Source organism: Xiphophorus hellerii, chromosome 21 (genome assembly GCF_003331165.1).
Source record: "Xiphophorus hellerii strain 12219 chromosome 21, Xiphophorus_hellerii-4.1, whole genome shotgun sequence".
Taxonomy (NCBI): domain Eukaryota; kingdom Metazoa; phylum Chordata; class Actinopteri; order Cyprinodontiformes; family Poeciliidae; genus Xiphophorus; species Xiphophorus hellerii.
In genome coordinates, this window is record NC_045692.1 from 10702212 (window position 1) to 10717280 (window position 15069).

General features: G+C 37.8%; 1 protein-coding gene across 2 annotated transcripts in view; it reads left to right on the forward strand.

Moving 5' to 3' along the window:
• The first annotated feature begins 4097 nt into the window (after positions 1-4097).
• The window catches only part of cntnap2a (contactin associated protein 2a), a 294552-nt gene continuing 283580 nt past the window's right edge, over positions 4098-15069 (forward strand). For both annotated transcript variants that reach the window (XM_032552191.1, XM_032552192.1), the window contains exon 1: positions 4098-4608. In XM_032552191.1, the coding sequence (XP_032408082.1) occupies positions 4506-4608 (103 nt within the window). In that variant the 5' untranslated portion in view covers positions 4098-4505. The remainder of the gene's footprint in view (positions 4609-15069) is intronic.

Here is a 15069-nt window from a genome sequence, read left to right on the forward strand (position 1 = left end):
GATAAATTCTAAGCAAGCCCCAACCCTTTTCCCCAACCCAATATTTCTTTTTGGGGGCTGTGGAGAGAAATTGTAATGAAACACAGAATTTATTTTATTTTTTTATGGTGGTGTATTATGTGACAAATAAGGTCACAAAAGTAAAGACACTAAAACTAAGCATTTCATACTTACTCCTTTGTCTAAAAGTCATGCCTAATTAATTTAAGAAATATGTCTTCATCTTGTTTCTCTTCACTTTCTTTTGTTTCTTTCTTGCTTTTGTCTAAAAGTTTACCAGTGCAGTTACTCTCTTATTCTTCAATGCTTTATTCCAGACTCAAGTTTGTGCAGTTTGCTTGTGCTCGAAAACATGTTTTTATTTCTTTACTATAATAACAGTGAAACTGAATGAAACCTTGTTTTCTTTGATATCGCTTGCTTTGGAATTCCTTATATCATGCCAGGAATGTTTTCAGAGCAAGCCACTTAAAAAGTAACTGGAAACACTATGTGCAGGTCAAGGAATGGCTATCCATCCATCCATTTTCTAACACCCTTGTCCCTAGTGGGGTCGGGAGGGCTGCTGGTGCCTATCTCCAGCTAATGTTCCAGGCGAGAGGCGGGGTACACCCTGGACAGGTCGCCAGTCTGTCGCAGGGCAACACAGAGACAGACAGGACAAACAACCATGCACACACACACACACGCCCTCACACCTAGGGAGAATTTAGAGAGACCAATTTACCTAACAATCATGTTTTTGGACTGTGGGAGGAAGCCGGAGTGCCCAGAGAGAACCCACGCATGCACAGAGAGAACATGCAAACTCCGTGCAGAAAGACCCCGGGTCGGGGTCCACTAGTACAAATAGTACAATTTGTAGCTATCACTACAAATTGTAGTGATTAGTTCAGTTTGTTGCTAAAATATGTGTTTTGACTTTTTCCCAATTCCATTGTTAATACCACAAACTTCAGTGTCTTTTTTAAAATGTATCTGAAGCACAAAAAGAAATTAGTGCATAATTGTAACATGGAACTGATATGAAGTAAGTTTTTTTTCCAGCCCCTTTTTGTTTTTTTGATTTGTTTTTACATAAATAATCTTAAAAGTGTTGTGTGTTTGTTTTCTATCCTCCCCCAATCACTACTTTTTTAACCCCTTTTTGCACATAGTCTAGGGAAAGGGTGCCCAAAGTCGGCCCTCAAGGGCCGGCATCCTGCACGTTTTAGTTCTCTCCCTGCTGATAGTAACAACATTTTCAGCATGTCAATGTTCTTCATAGGCCTTCTAATGAGCCATCATTGGATGCAGGTGCATTAAAACAGGGATAGAACTAAAACATGCAGGATGCCGGCCCTTGAGGACAGACTTTGGGCACCACTGTTTCTTCATCTAGGTTAAAAAGTATGATTTTGGTCCAACCAAAAAAAAAGCAACTTCTTTCATATGTGTCCTATCCTTTGCAGTTTGTGTCAAACTGGAAATATACATTTTTTCCAAAAGTTGCTTTTGTTCACTATTCTTGCATTCGTTTTAACTGTACATAGTGCATGAGTTATAACTGATTAAATCACCTATGTTGTCTAACTTATTTGTAAGACTTTTGTGAAGCACTGCATTTATGTGATATATTGTCACAGAATTAAAGCCATGAGCATTTTTTATGAAATATTTCATCACTATATTCTGAATCTTTGAACTAATGCAATGAGTATTCTAAACTTTTGATGGCCTTTCTGTATTTTATGAAGTGTTACTTTGTTGCTGCTAGTGCTTCTCTTGTTCATAGAACATCATGGTGCAAATACTGTAGTTTAAACAATGAAAAAGTTGGGTTTTTTTCTAAATCTTTACCAAAGATTTAGAAACTTCTCCTTGAATTTCATAAATGTGGCTCTTTATTTCATTTATGAGTGTGATTTAATTATATTTTTTCTTAAAAATAAAAGAAGTTCTAGATTCATTTGAAAGGGCATACATATTCAGAATACAAACCAAATTCAGAGCTAATTTTGTTCCCCAACAAATTCCCTATTCACTTCAACCCAGCAACTCCTATCACTAGTTTTCAGGGCAATCTGCTCTGCAGGCTTTATATGGTTCCTTTCTCTAGCCCACCTGGTTCAAATGAGTAGGTCAGCTTTTCATCGGGCCCTGCTGAAGCGTTATAATTACCCCTTTTAATTGAATCAGCTGAGTTCATAGCATGTGAGATGTGAGACATGCAGTGCAGGTGTGTGGGAGAGGTTAAGGACCAGGATTAGAAAGTGGTGCCATGCAGAGTGCAGACAATTTTCCCAGTCATTTTCTGCAGTGCTTGTTCTGTCCGACTACTTTCTGTGATACTAAACAATTTTAGGCCTGTTTGGTATTCTGAAAATCTGAAGATTAAACTTGCTCCCATGTACAGCCAGCGATTCTTCATATTGTTGATTTGAGTCAAAGGTCACATTTCAAATGATACTGCAGAGGACAAGGTTAAATAAAAACAGAACTTTATTTTCTCTGTCCCACAGTGGGCAGATTGCAGCAGTGACGCACACAGCCATGCTTGATGCTGACTGTGGAAAATCTCCCACTTCACTTGAACATGATGCTTCACAAAACATGATTCCTCAGGAGATTCATCACTGCTGTCATCAACTTTCTTTTGTTAAAAATCATCTACAGTGGGGGCCATTCACTATCTTTTTGTTGTTGTTGTTTTTTTTTGTTTTTTTTTGTAAAAACAAGCTGAACGATGTCTGTAAATTACCATGCATGACATACTGACAAACCCATTTGCAGTCCTTGTGAAAAAAAAGAACACTAAAACGGCAAATGGCACAATGAAGTGGGTGGAGGAAGCAATCAACAGACAGAAGAGGAGGGGGAGGTTGGGAAAATGACAATGGCCACGAAGAAGAGAGGCAAATTATATAAGAAGACTGGCATTTTCTTTAGAATAGCTCTGACCAAAGACAGGACGTCGCTTTTTTTCCTGGATGTTAATTTGTCCAGTAGCTGAGAATATCTGTTTTTCGAGACTTAATTTACAAACCTCTAAACATGTTTCTTTTTATTAATGCTATATGTATTTATATGTAAGTTAAAAGTCCCATGAACCCTTTCGTGAAGCTAAAGAAATCCACAACTCAAGTGGGAGAAACTATCAACACAAATATTAGTTCTACATTCAACAAAAAAAGGAGACCGTTATGGAATAATAGCTTAAAAAAAAGGGCCAACTGTTGGAAAAACCCCTCAGAGAAGTCTAATTTTCAGTTTGCCAGAAGCCATCGAGGGGGCATAGCAGAGAAGGAAGAAAGTTCTCCACTCAAATGTGACCAAAATTAAATTTCTTTGCTTTCATGCAGAATTGTTTGGTGGTAAAATAGCACCACATATCCAAATGGGTACACCCTCTCCATATGGGATGGCGGCAGCATCATAATATAGAGCAGCTTCAGCAGTTACAGGAAATCTGACTAGAGTTGCTTTGAAAATTGATAAAACAGAAAACATGGCAATGTTGGGGGGGATGGGAGAACACATTAGATGTTAAATGGTATAAAACTGGAGCTGTGGTTTATCTTAAGGACAGCAGAAGCCTCAATCTTGGAACTGAAGCCACAATAGAATGGTTCAGATCAATTAGAGCAGGGTGGTCAAACATTTCTTAATGTAGATGTAAAAACCTGGGGGAGTCATGGCACAGAAGCCTTTCAGCTGTAATTAACTAAATGTGGCATTAGAAATATTGACTGAAGTGGGATAAATGTAAAGGCCTAAACACTTTTCTCATATTTTTATTTATTTAAATCATTTTCTGATCTTTTACACGGTCCAGTAAAATACGCTGGAGCTTGGTGTTGTAACATGACTTTTAATGACTAGTATGGAGAATTTCTAAGTCGTGTGTGGTGTCTCCAACTCCTGTGCATATTTCGATGGGTTTTGGCTTAAGGGGAAAGTACAAGTTCGGGGTATAACACCACCTCCATACAAAGAAGGGTTGGGGGAGGAGGGCACTGTCTGGCAGCAAGAGACTGGAACTCGGGTTACACAGCGAGAGAGAGAGAGAGAGATACGGAAAGAGTGGGATAAGTTCAGCACCACGGACAGCGCATCGGAGAGCAGGAGTCGAGAGATCAGCTCAGCAGCGCACTGTCATGCCTTCTTGAACTACCACAGCCTTCATTGTACACTGTAGTCGTACTAAGTCGTTCTTAAGGATAAGAGAAAACTCGCTCATTTTGTTTCTGTCGGGAGTCGCAATAAAAGGAGGCGAAGTCGCGGCTGGAATAATTGCTTTCGGTTTGCAAGTAAAGACCAGCCTATTTGACGGTGTGAGCCTTACATCATCGTGAGGCAGTGAGAGACAGAGAGAAAGAGAGAGCGGGAGAGTGAGAGCACTTGCGCCAGGCTCTTCTCTGTCAGTCCTCAGTCGCAAAGCGAGGCTGACGGATCTCACTGGCGCCTTCGCCTCTCTGCTCCGTGGTCCCTCTCCCGTTTGCCTGCGCACCTCACCGGCCACGAAGATGCACCGGCAGCGTCCTGCCCAGAGACCGTCGTTGTTATTACCCCTCGTTTTGTGGATTTTCTGCCACGTCAACAGTGTTCACGGAGCTCTACCAACAACCCGTAAGTTGTTGAGTGTTTCTCTGTTTGGATTTGTTCCGGGGTGCTGTGCATAGGTGGAAATCAGATTGTGTCACCGATGCAAACCTGAGCTTTCTGTGTGCTGGCAGCGGTGGACGGTGCCAGGCTGCACCGAGGGAAGAGACAGGAAGAAGGGGTTACCCCGAGAGTTTACATCTCCACGTGCTGCCCGCCAGAATATTTAAACAAGAGATTTTTAGCACACATGTGTTTGGGCGATTGAGATTTCAGTATGATTTGGGAGGGTTGTAGTCGGGGCTGAGATACTAAAGGAAATATCAAGATTTAAGCGGTGGTGTTTTGTTTTTCGCAACTTAGTCGTAGTCTGTTCCGGAAACAGTTAAGCTCTTGTTTTATTTGCTGATTTTACAGGTTAATTTAGAAATGCAGGTTTGTTTCAAAGGAAATATAAATGTTTCAAATTGCTCTGTCTTCCATTAAAAAAAAAAAAAAAAAAAAAAAGATAGTGAATACTAATGGCCCCCTTTAGCACTATCTTTAGTGTGCTTGTTTTCAGTCTACACACCAAGTGTAAATCATTATTGTTAAGTGGATGGACAACACATGGCTACCGGAACGCAAATATTGTTTTTATTATAATTAAAAAGCAGCTTTTTAACTTTTTATTTTGTCTCGCGCGCTGTTTCAAACTCATTTTACAGTTCTCAGTTTTTTTAGCTGTTCTCCATATATAACAAACTGACTTTCTGGTTATTTTCGGATGGACCTTGCATGATCGTTTCTGTCACCCATAATAGCAGCAGTCATATTTTGCTTCACTGAGATTAGCCGTGCTTCCTTCGATTAAGGTCTGGCGAACAGAGACTCTGCCGAAAGGTTCAGTGAGACCGATTCCCCCGGTGATCGCCAGTGTTTCTCCGGTCCTGGATGGATGTTTGCGGGGTCGCGCATCATTAATCATTCCATCTGACAGGCGACAAGAGGGAGACGCTGCTGCTAGCGATTTGCGCGTGTGTGTGGGGCTGTGTGCGGTGACAGAAGACGAAGTGGAACAAAAAAAAAAAAAAAAGTGAATATAAAACGTGTTTTTTGAACTACGGGTTGTGTTTTTCTTTCTTTCTTTAGTAGTCAGAGATAACGTAGCAAGAAGTGCCTGGCATTATGATTAATTTTCAGGGGTATTACCTGCAGATCAATTACACAAGGACATTTTAGTCTTTGTTTATGTTGCAATTGTTGAATCACTATTGTACCGGGGTTTTTTTTGTTTGTTTTAAAGCGAGCACACAACATCATGCAACATGGCAATTTAGGTAAAAAATGTTTACAGCTTTTGTATTTGCATTTTAGTTCATATGTATCTTTTGTTAATAAAACATGAACTTCTTTTGATCTACCTAATAGTGCTACAAACTAGTGAGTTCAAAGTTCAGATGATGATCAATTTAAAATGCTGAAGATTGTTTTCATTAGAGTGAGAGATATGCCCATCAATTCCCTTGATCTTTGCTTGCACTATAATGAAAAATAATATTACACATTTATGGGGCAGATTGACCAGTAAGTTTATTTTAAACAGGTATATTTTTTTTCTGTTTGATACTGCTTCTCAGTTTCTACAAGTGTAAATAAGAGACACTGTTCTTGGATGTAAAGAAATAACGCTATACCTTTAAGTTATGTTAGTGACACTGTGGGTGACTAAATCTAAATGGGCTTGGCTACCCATAAAGTCTGTCTGATGCAGAATGAGCTTAGCCTGTCCTCATCTCATTAAGCTTGTCAAGTCATTCACACAAGCATCAGTCAGGACTGCTTGTCGTATTGTTGTTTATGTTGCATTTGCTAAAAAGCACTTGTCGCTTGTCTCCAATTTGTCAATTTGTTTACTGGTGACTGGGTAAAATGAGTACATCGCTTTTAGTTTCTGTAGCAGGAAAACTGAATCATCTTATAATTTGTTGGCGTGATTATCACAAACAGAAAAACATATATAAAATGCCAACACAGACCTTTGGTTTAGATAAACATGGTTTAGATATTTTGGATTGCAGTATATGTCAGTTTTCCATTTGAGTCACTGTCATAAATATGTGGATTTTGTTAAAAGATCTAAATTGAATTTGAAATTTTGCGGATTTAATACATTAACCAAACCGTTTGGAAAAACCTGTTTCAACATCATTGTCTTGTGACTGAACATGTCTCTAACATGCTCCCATTGGGGGGTGATAATGATAGGATTAAGGCAGGAGGAAGCAGACTGGTTTGGCTCAGATTAGAGTAGCTCTGCACTTGGTGTGTTGCTATGTTTGGCTGTTTGTGTGTGAGCACCTGCTTGTGTTTTGTGTGTGTGTGTGTGTATGTTTCACCATGCATTTAGCCAAGTAAACCAAAGAAATTGGAAAAGTACTGGATTTAATTGCAGCTCCATGTTTGTCTTACCAGGCTAAGCTAAATAGTTTTTCTTTTTTCTTAAATCCAGCCTTCTTTTGCACTTTTCTTTTTAACAGTTATGAGAGTACAGAATTTCAGCCTTATTGCTTTTTTCCCTTGACCTTCTCCCCCGAAAAAATCAGTTACGTCCTGTTGCCTTTTTATCATCTGCTTCAACCTTAAGTACTTAAATGATTCACCTGTCTCACTACCTTTCCTTCACTTCACTGAGTTCTAAGTGTTTTGGTCATCATTCTTTTCCTTCCTCAACATCTAATCCTCATCTCCCATGCCTTTTCTATTCATCAATTTTCCTCTGCTCAGTCTGTCGGCTCACATGCCTCCGCGGCTCATTCATAATTACAAATATTCATAAACTGAAAAAAAAAAAATCCTATTTTTCCTGAGGGAGTTATGGGCCTGCTTGTACATCAAATTGTAAATATTCCTTTTTGAAATTTCAGAATCTCTTGACTTTGAAAAAATCGAGATCTCTTGTCATGCAGGGTGGATAGTGGAGCATTTGATGGTACTGTTCCCTCGTAGATAGAAGGTCCCATATTTGTATTGCGACTGAGTTCTTTGTGCCCTCTGTTTGCATGCATGGATTTCCTCTCAGGATTCTTCAGTGCCATCCTATTATCCAAAGTATGATTGGTTAATTACGGTAGTTGTTTTAAGTTGGGTTTGAGTGTGTGTGCATGATTTTTTTTGTTTGTCTATTTGATTTGTTTTTGTTTCTCCAATTGATGGACTGACAACTTGTCCGGCGTGTACCCTGTCTCTTGTCTTTTGACTGGTGATGAGCACCAACCCCTCTGTGACCCTGCAAAAATTAAGCAGCCAAAAACAGACAGAAGGATATTTTTCTTAATTATTAGTAAAATTGTTCCAAGCTTCTAGTGGTGTAAGAAAATTATCTTTTTTACCCACCAAGTGTCCATACTTTTTTAATGAGCGTGTAGTTAGGTGATAGTAGGTTGGGGGAAGTCCATGGCTGTCAGCATCCCATTGTCAACCGTTCAAAATGCTACACATCAGAGAATGTGGTTCACTTGTTTGTCATCTCTAAATCGATTTGATTCACAGGGATTGGAATATGTGCATCTACATGTTTCACTGTGTGTTATCCACTGCAGTGTTGATCAAAATGCAGGGTACACCCTGGATAGATTGCCAGTCCATCACAGTGAATCCTAAAAAGCTAATTCTAATTTTACCAGGCATAGAAGTCCTGCTTTCATAATTACCAAGAACAGCTTCCCAAATGTTGTCCAAACATTCTTAGAGGCTTGTAACAAATCATAATAAACATACTCCATTTCAATGACAGGGAAGAAATAGTTCTGGCATTTGGTAAGACTTGAGTGAGTGCAGGAATTTCTCCCTGAAAAATTGGAATGTCTTTCTTGAAAATAAATTTTACTAGCCTATCAACCGTTTCCCCTATTGAAACAAGGACACATAGAGACAAATGTACACTGACAACTTATACAGTGTTATTCTCCTAACAATGTCAGTAACATAACACTTTGTTCCCACAAAAACAGGGACACACATTACATAATATTCTCTTTTTCTCTATCCTAGTCATGCTCACACACAGACACACACCTGTTTGGATCGCTTAATCTTTCTGATGTGAAATCTATTTATTAAAAACCTAACAGCAAACAGAGTTTTAGAATGTTAAAGTAGTTACTATCCACCTCCAGAGGTATTCTCTTCATGCTTGACTGTATTTGACAGTGCAAGTGTATGTGTTTTTCATATGTATATGAATCAGAAGTTTATTCTAGTGGAAGTTATTCTCAGTAGCAGTCATCAAAATTGGTCCACCTCACTGGACAAAATGTCCGATTTAGAGTGAGGGAACAGAAAAGAAATACTAGAAGAGAAGGTGGTATTTATCAGTAAAATTAAAAAGATGTGGTTTGACACCTCCAGTGCTGATCTTTGCTTAGTCCTTGTTGCATTTGTGGGAGTTCATCCATGGCATTATTGAAAGACTGAACCGGCTGTGTCTTTTTCAATGAGCAGCATTTTAAGAGCTTGATTATTTATTCATGCTGCATAGCTGACTTATACATCGTTCACTAATTTTATTATGCAAAAGTGTAAAGAGCATGTACTGGCACATATAGAATAATAAATATTAAGATGAAATGGCTTACTAAAGACATGGTGACAAAATAATACCTAAATAAATAAATGAAATTAACAGTGTTTTGTGACCTTTGCTATATTTTAACAACTTACTAAATTTGCTTTGTGATAGCATTGTTTGTCACACTGCTATTTAGGACCTAAATGCTGCAAAAATACTTGAAAGAACTAGATGTGGGTCTGAAAAGTCCCTACTGCTGAATTACTAATACAACCTCACTACCATGAACAACCTTATTCACCTTCAGCTATTTTTCAGTTAAAGTAATCAATGTAAGGGAAATTATCAGGGCAAATAGTCGGGGATCTGAAGACTCGCACAAAATGTAAGTAATATATAAATATATTTGATCACCATCTGAAATTTAATGTGGGTTCTTTACACTGTTTGAGCCACAAGCAGATGAGTTTATTCATTTTTTTATATCTGGTTTATTCATTTGAGAGTTGCAGGGTGATGGAGCATGTCCCAGTTGGAGCCTTTCCCAGCTTGTCATCATGCCAGTGCAAATATATCCTGGACAATGCAGGGTAACACAACCATGCCACCCATTCAATGAACCGAGTGTCATAATTAACCTAACATGCATTTGGGAAAACATAGGACTACAGGTGAAAATCCACTGAGGAATAGAAATGGCTTTCAAAACAGGACCTTTGCACCATTAGGCACTATCTGTTAACCATGCTGCTCCATGTGTTTACAATCAATGCTGACATTTAGGAGATTGTTGGGCTTATCCTCAGGGAAAGTGCTGGATCTCAGCCATTTACAGGGTTTCAGAGTTGCTCTTCCTTTAAAAGCAGTCATATGAATTTGTTTATTCTCGTCGTAAAGATGACTCCTGACTTCTTCCCAAGTGACGTATTTTAGACTTGTTCCACTAGCATTAAGATATCCAAAAACAAGTTAGTTTACATCACATGGCTGGCTTGAGGAGTGAGAGGAAGAGGTCTGGACATATCTGCTTATATTGGTGCTTTTACCACCCAACCTTAAATAAATTGATGTCTTTAATAAATTTAATGAGTGTTGGGAGTTGGAAGAAAGGACCCTTCCTACTGCCCCACCCCCCATTTAAAGTTGCCATTGAATTAATTGCAAATTACCCTGAGCACTTAGCCTGCAATATATTCCATCTCTCCTTTTTCATGTTTAACCTATATCCAGCAACATTAACCATGTGAACTTTTGCCTGATGGGTAATAAATCTAGGGATTACACTTTAAAATCCAAAGCATAACATCTGTTCACCAGTCTTGGCATCACTCACGCAAATACTGTAGATATACCAACATCCTGTAGACAAACCTTTTTTTTTTGGTCTGTCTTTTACTTTGCATTACTTTGTCCTTATAAAACAATGTACAATTAGTATAGTTTAAAGGTGTGTATGTGAAAGAGTAGGTTTGTTGGCCTGTGTGTTTGTATGGGTCTATATTGGCCATACTGTATGTCGGATATCTCATTTCCAACTCGTGGAAAAGTGCAGTGAAAAAGGGCATTGTGCTCAAGTGAAGACAAATGTTATTTCTTTCAGCCTTTACATTCAATTTGTTTTTCTAAGGCACGTGAATACCTTATTTACAGGCCAAGATTAAATGAATTAATCTTTGGTCCACTTCCACAGAAGAAACACTCTTGCTTTTTCTTTTTAGACTTAGAGGAAGAGTTCAGACATAGAATGGAAAGGTAGCCAGTTGGGGCACTTGAAAAACAGAGCTGTATACTCCTGTGACTCTGAGGAGCAGTAAGGCGAGAGAGAGAAAACAAGTGTATGACTGTATCTCTGTTTCAGTGGAGAAGCTACTTTAAGGCTGGATCATATTTCACCCATCAGTTCTCATTCTTAACCCTAACTCAGTATTTCTTTTGGGTAGGACAAATTTTCCACACCATTGAAATATGTAGTGTGATGCATCAAAAGGTATTATATTATATAGCATTTGTTCTGTTTAAATTGTTTTCACAAGTGCAAAAACTTCTATCCATTCATCCATTTTCTGTACACCCTTGTCCCTTAGAGGGGTCGGGAAGGGTGCTGGTGCCTATCTCAAGCTAACGTTCCGGGCGCGAGGTGGGGTTCACTCTGGACAGGTCGCCAGTCTGTTGCAAGGCAACACGGAGACAGACAGGACACACAACCATGCACACACATACTCACCCCTAGGGAGAATTTAGAGAGACCGGGCCTGGAATCGAACCCAGGACCTTTTTGCTGCAAGGCAACCGCTCTACCATGCAAAAAAACATAATTGATGAAATTACAACTAGAATGTTTTGGTGCCTGTCCACTTTTTATAATCTTCCAGATTTATCCACAGTATCTCAAAATGACAAACATAACTTTTTGCAAAGATATTCAATGTTTTTATGCCAAAAGCTTTCTGACCTGGAGTGGGTAAATCTTTAAAATCTTTGCAGACCTGTTTTGGAATATTTTCTCAAATTCTTCTATAGATATCCTCTCTAGTTCAATGAAGAGTGATGGGCTACATCAGTTCTCTTCCATTTTAAGTTTTTTTAGTGAGTTTATGTAGATGTAAGTGTAGGTAAATGGCCTGTTCTTTTATAGCGGTTTATCCAGTCCAGAGGAGACCAAAATGCTTTAAGCTGCATTCAGTCTTTCACACACTGATTGTGGTGAACTACATTGTAGCAACAGCTGTCATGAGCAGTTAGACAGAAGTGAGGTTACCATGATCAGCACAACCAGACCCTCTGACCACCACCAGCAGCCAAGGCTTATTATTATTATTATTATTATTATTAGTCAGGTAATGCGCTGTGTCTGTTTTCTCTAGACATGATGCTGGGGCCTCAAAGCAAAAAGTTGCCTTGAGGTTCACTGATCTGACAGTGTCCATTTAATTTCTTACCACAAATAAAGTGGATGGCCTTGCATCTTGTTGAGGAGAGGCTTTGTCCAGCCACTCCGCTATAAGGGCTAATTGGTGGAGTTTGCAAGGGTTCATGTTATGCATGGTTTTTCTGTGTCCACAAGAGAACGATGGAGTTTGCCTTTGTGACTGTTGGGTTTTTGGTCACCTCTCTGGCCTAGATCTTTCTTCCACAATAACTCAGTGTCGTTGGATGACCAGATCTCAGGAGGCTACCAAGAGTTCCAAGCTTTATTTTCTGAATATAGGAGACCACAGTGTTGCTCTTAATTTTGTACCCTTTCCCCGATTTTTGCTTAGGTGTCATTTTCTTTTAATGGAGACAACAATTCTCAATACTTTTAGAAGTAGTATAGAGCATAACAAAATGCGGAACGGGCTGAGATTTCCTTGAAATTCTAATGAGATTCTTTGCATATTTAAAGAGTATTTTTGTAAGACTGTTTAAAAAACTAAACTAAGCAGAAAGACTGACAAGCTTTTCTACAGTGGTGCAGTATTGACAGGAGTTTGCCCAAATAATCTCTGAATAAGTAAGTAATAAATTATTTTTCATCCTTAGTCTTCCTACAGCAACAATAATGATAAATTGATTGAACTCTGTCTATTTGAAGAACATCATATTACATAGTTCATATTCTGACAATGTAATAAAAAAAATCTAAATATTGAGAAATATTTTAAACCAGCATCACATATCTAATGTCATGTTTTCATGAATTACTATTTTGGGCTCAGCTTTAATAACTTGCTCAACAGAACACTTGATAAATGTCACATATATTTTTGTCTGTAGAAAAGAGAAAGATTGTGTGTTTTGTCTTGTTCCCATTATATGTTAGTGGGTTTTTGTGTAATCTAAAATGTAACTTTGTGTGTGTTCAAGATGGAGGGGGAAAAAGAGTTGAAGGTACATGTGAGTGTGGTCCATTAGCTCAGGTTCAAGTTGCTGTTACACTCTGAGCTGAGATTTGTCTGACAGGGGTCACTGCTTCCTTTTATACTTTCTTTTATCTACCGTCTTCTATATTTTACCTCTGTGCAGCTCTCTTAGTTTCTTTACTTGTATATCATATTTTTTTTTTGTTTTGTATGTCTTTGCTGATGAGCTTGTTTAAGTCATATCTCTATTTATGTAGTCACTCGGTTAAATTTGTATTCATCTTAAATTTTTTTGACACAATGATCGACATCCACTTGTACTCTACATAGGCAGAGCAAGACAGAACACCCCCTCTGCATTTCCTTGACGTTTTTGTTGGTCATTTTAAGAGTTTAAACATGCAAATGCTTAATGCCAGTTCTTAATTTCTCTTCTATTGAGTTGTAAAAAATAAAAAAAATGATAAAACTAAAAATACTAATCAGACGTCTGATATTTAATCCAACATATGTTGAGCTTTATCGATTTTGTAAAAATTCTCTTAGTAGACACAACAGTTTCTAATATTGTTCAGCCTTAATAATAAAATTAACTCTCAAATACAAACAAAAACTCTACTTGTAATCTAAGGTGCTCTTCTAGTCATATGTCAAATTCCTGTATTTTTGTTTGGCAAAATATATACCACAGGATTAGAAAAATTCTGTTTTTTTGCAATATCAGGAAATTATTTCATTTGAAATAAACAAAGTGGGCATTATGAGTAGTCACTTTTTCCTTAAAATAGCTATGCATGTTTTGACTTAATCTTTCAACAAGCAGCTTTATCAACTACACGTATGTGTTATTTGATTACATTCAATGAGAAACCACTAAACTTTGAAAATGTTCTTAAAAGTTTTGAAGATTCAGAACTCTCCAGTAGATACAGATACTCATGCCTCTAAAATTCTTAGAGGCAGGTTAAATATAAGTTTGAAGAAACTGAGACAATATCTTAAAAAAAATAAAAAATAACTAAGCCAGAATGTTAAAACAGCACCAACATGTTCTTCAGCTAAATCTGGAATGGTTTGTTTTGGTAAGATTTTGGTTTCACAAAATAAAGAGATTGAGTCTTTATGTAAGTTCCCAGTTTTTTTTTTTTTCCATTTTCTCATTGCTATAATGCAGTTTGTTCATGTACTCTTCAGGAGTATTTTCATTAATCCTGACCTTTGTGGGGAGATGTGAAATTTACTTAAAATATGACATCAAACTGTGTGAGTTTATTAACAATAAGCTCAATACAGAGCCATTGTCAGTCATTTCAGAAATATTAAAGTTATCAGCAGTGTGTTCAGTTAGGTCAATCCTTCAGCTGCTTAGCTGATTGATTTGGAATTTCATTAATTCCTCAATTAAACAGAAGTATAATAAAGGCCTGCTATTGAATTTCATGATGTGCTTTCATAATTATTAGTACCCATATACACAGTCTGTATAAGTATTGAATTCATTGCTTGATATATGGCCTTTGTGTCTTCAAGTATTTCATTTAGCTACAAATGAAATAATGATGGTCAACATGCACAGATTAGAGTGAGGTTGATCCCAGATCTGTTTTAGCTCTTTAATCTGTGACTGGGATGAGCAGAGAGTTTAGTGAATAGTATATAGAAGACCAAATACATTTGTGATGTGATTTGAAGATATATCCACTCAGAGAGTGCCCTATCAAATCCATGTTTTTCAGAAATCTAAGTGTAAACTTGTCTTGTTGGCACAAGGATATATAAAGTTGTTTTATTATTCACCATCCTCCAAAATGTTTGTGTAAAATGGAAAGTATAGTTGACATGCACTTTGGAACTGCAGTCAAATTGCCTTTTAGTCAGATGCCTTTTTAGTCAGATACAAGCCTTCACTTCGATCAACAGTGAAATTAGAGGCAAAGGAAATGTACTCTGGGGGATACAGTGTAAAGTGATGCTCTTAAAGCCCAATGTGGGGTCCCATATTTTGGTCAAATATAAATTGTGTGTGATGAAAGAAAATCTTTGATCAGAGATACCTCAAAAAGTGACCAAACCAAAGCAAAAATACACTACAACCAG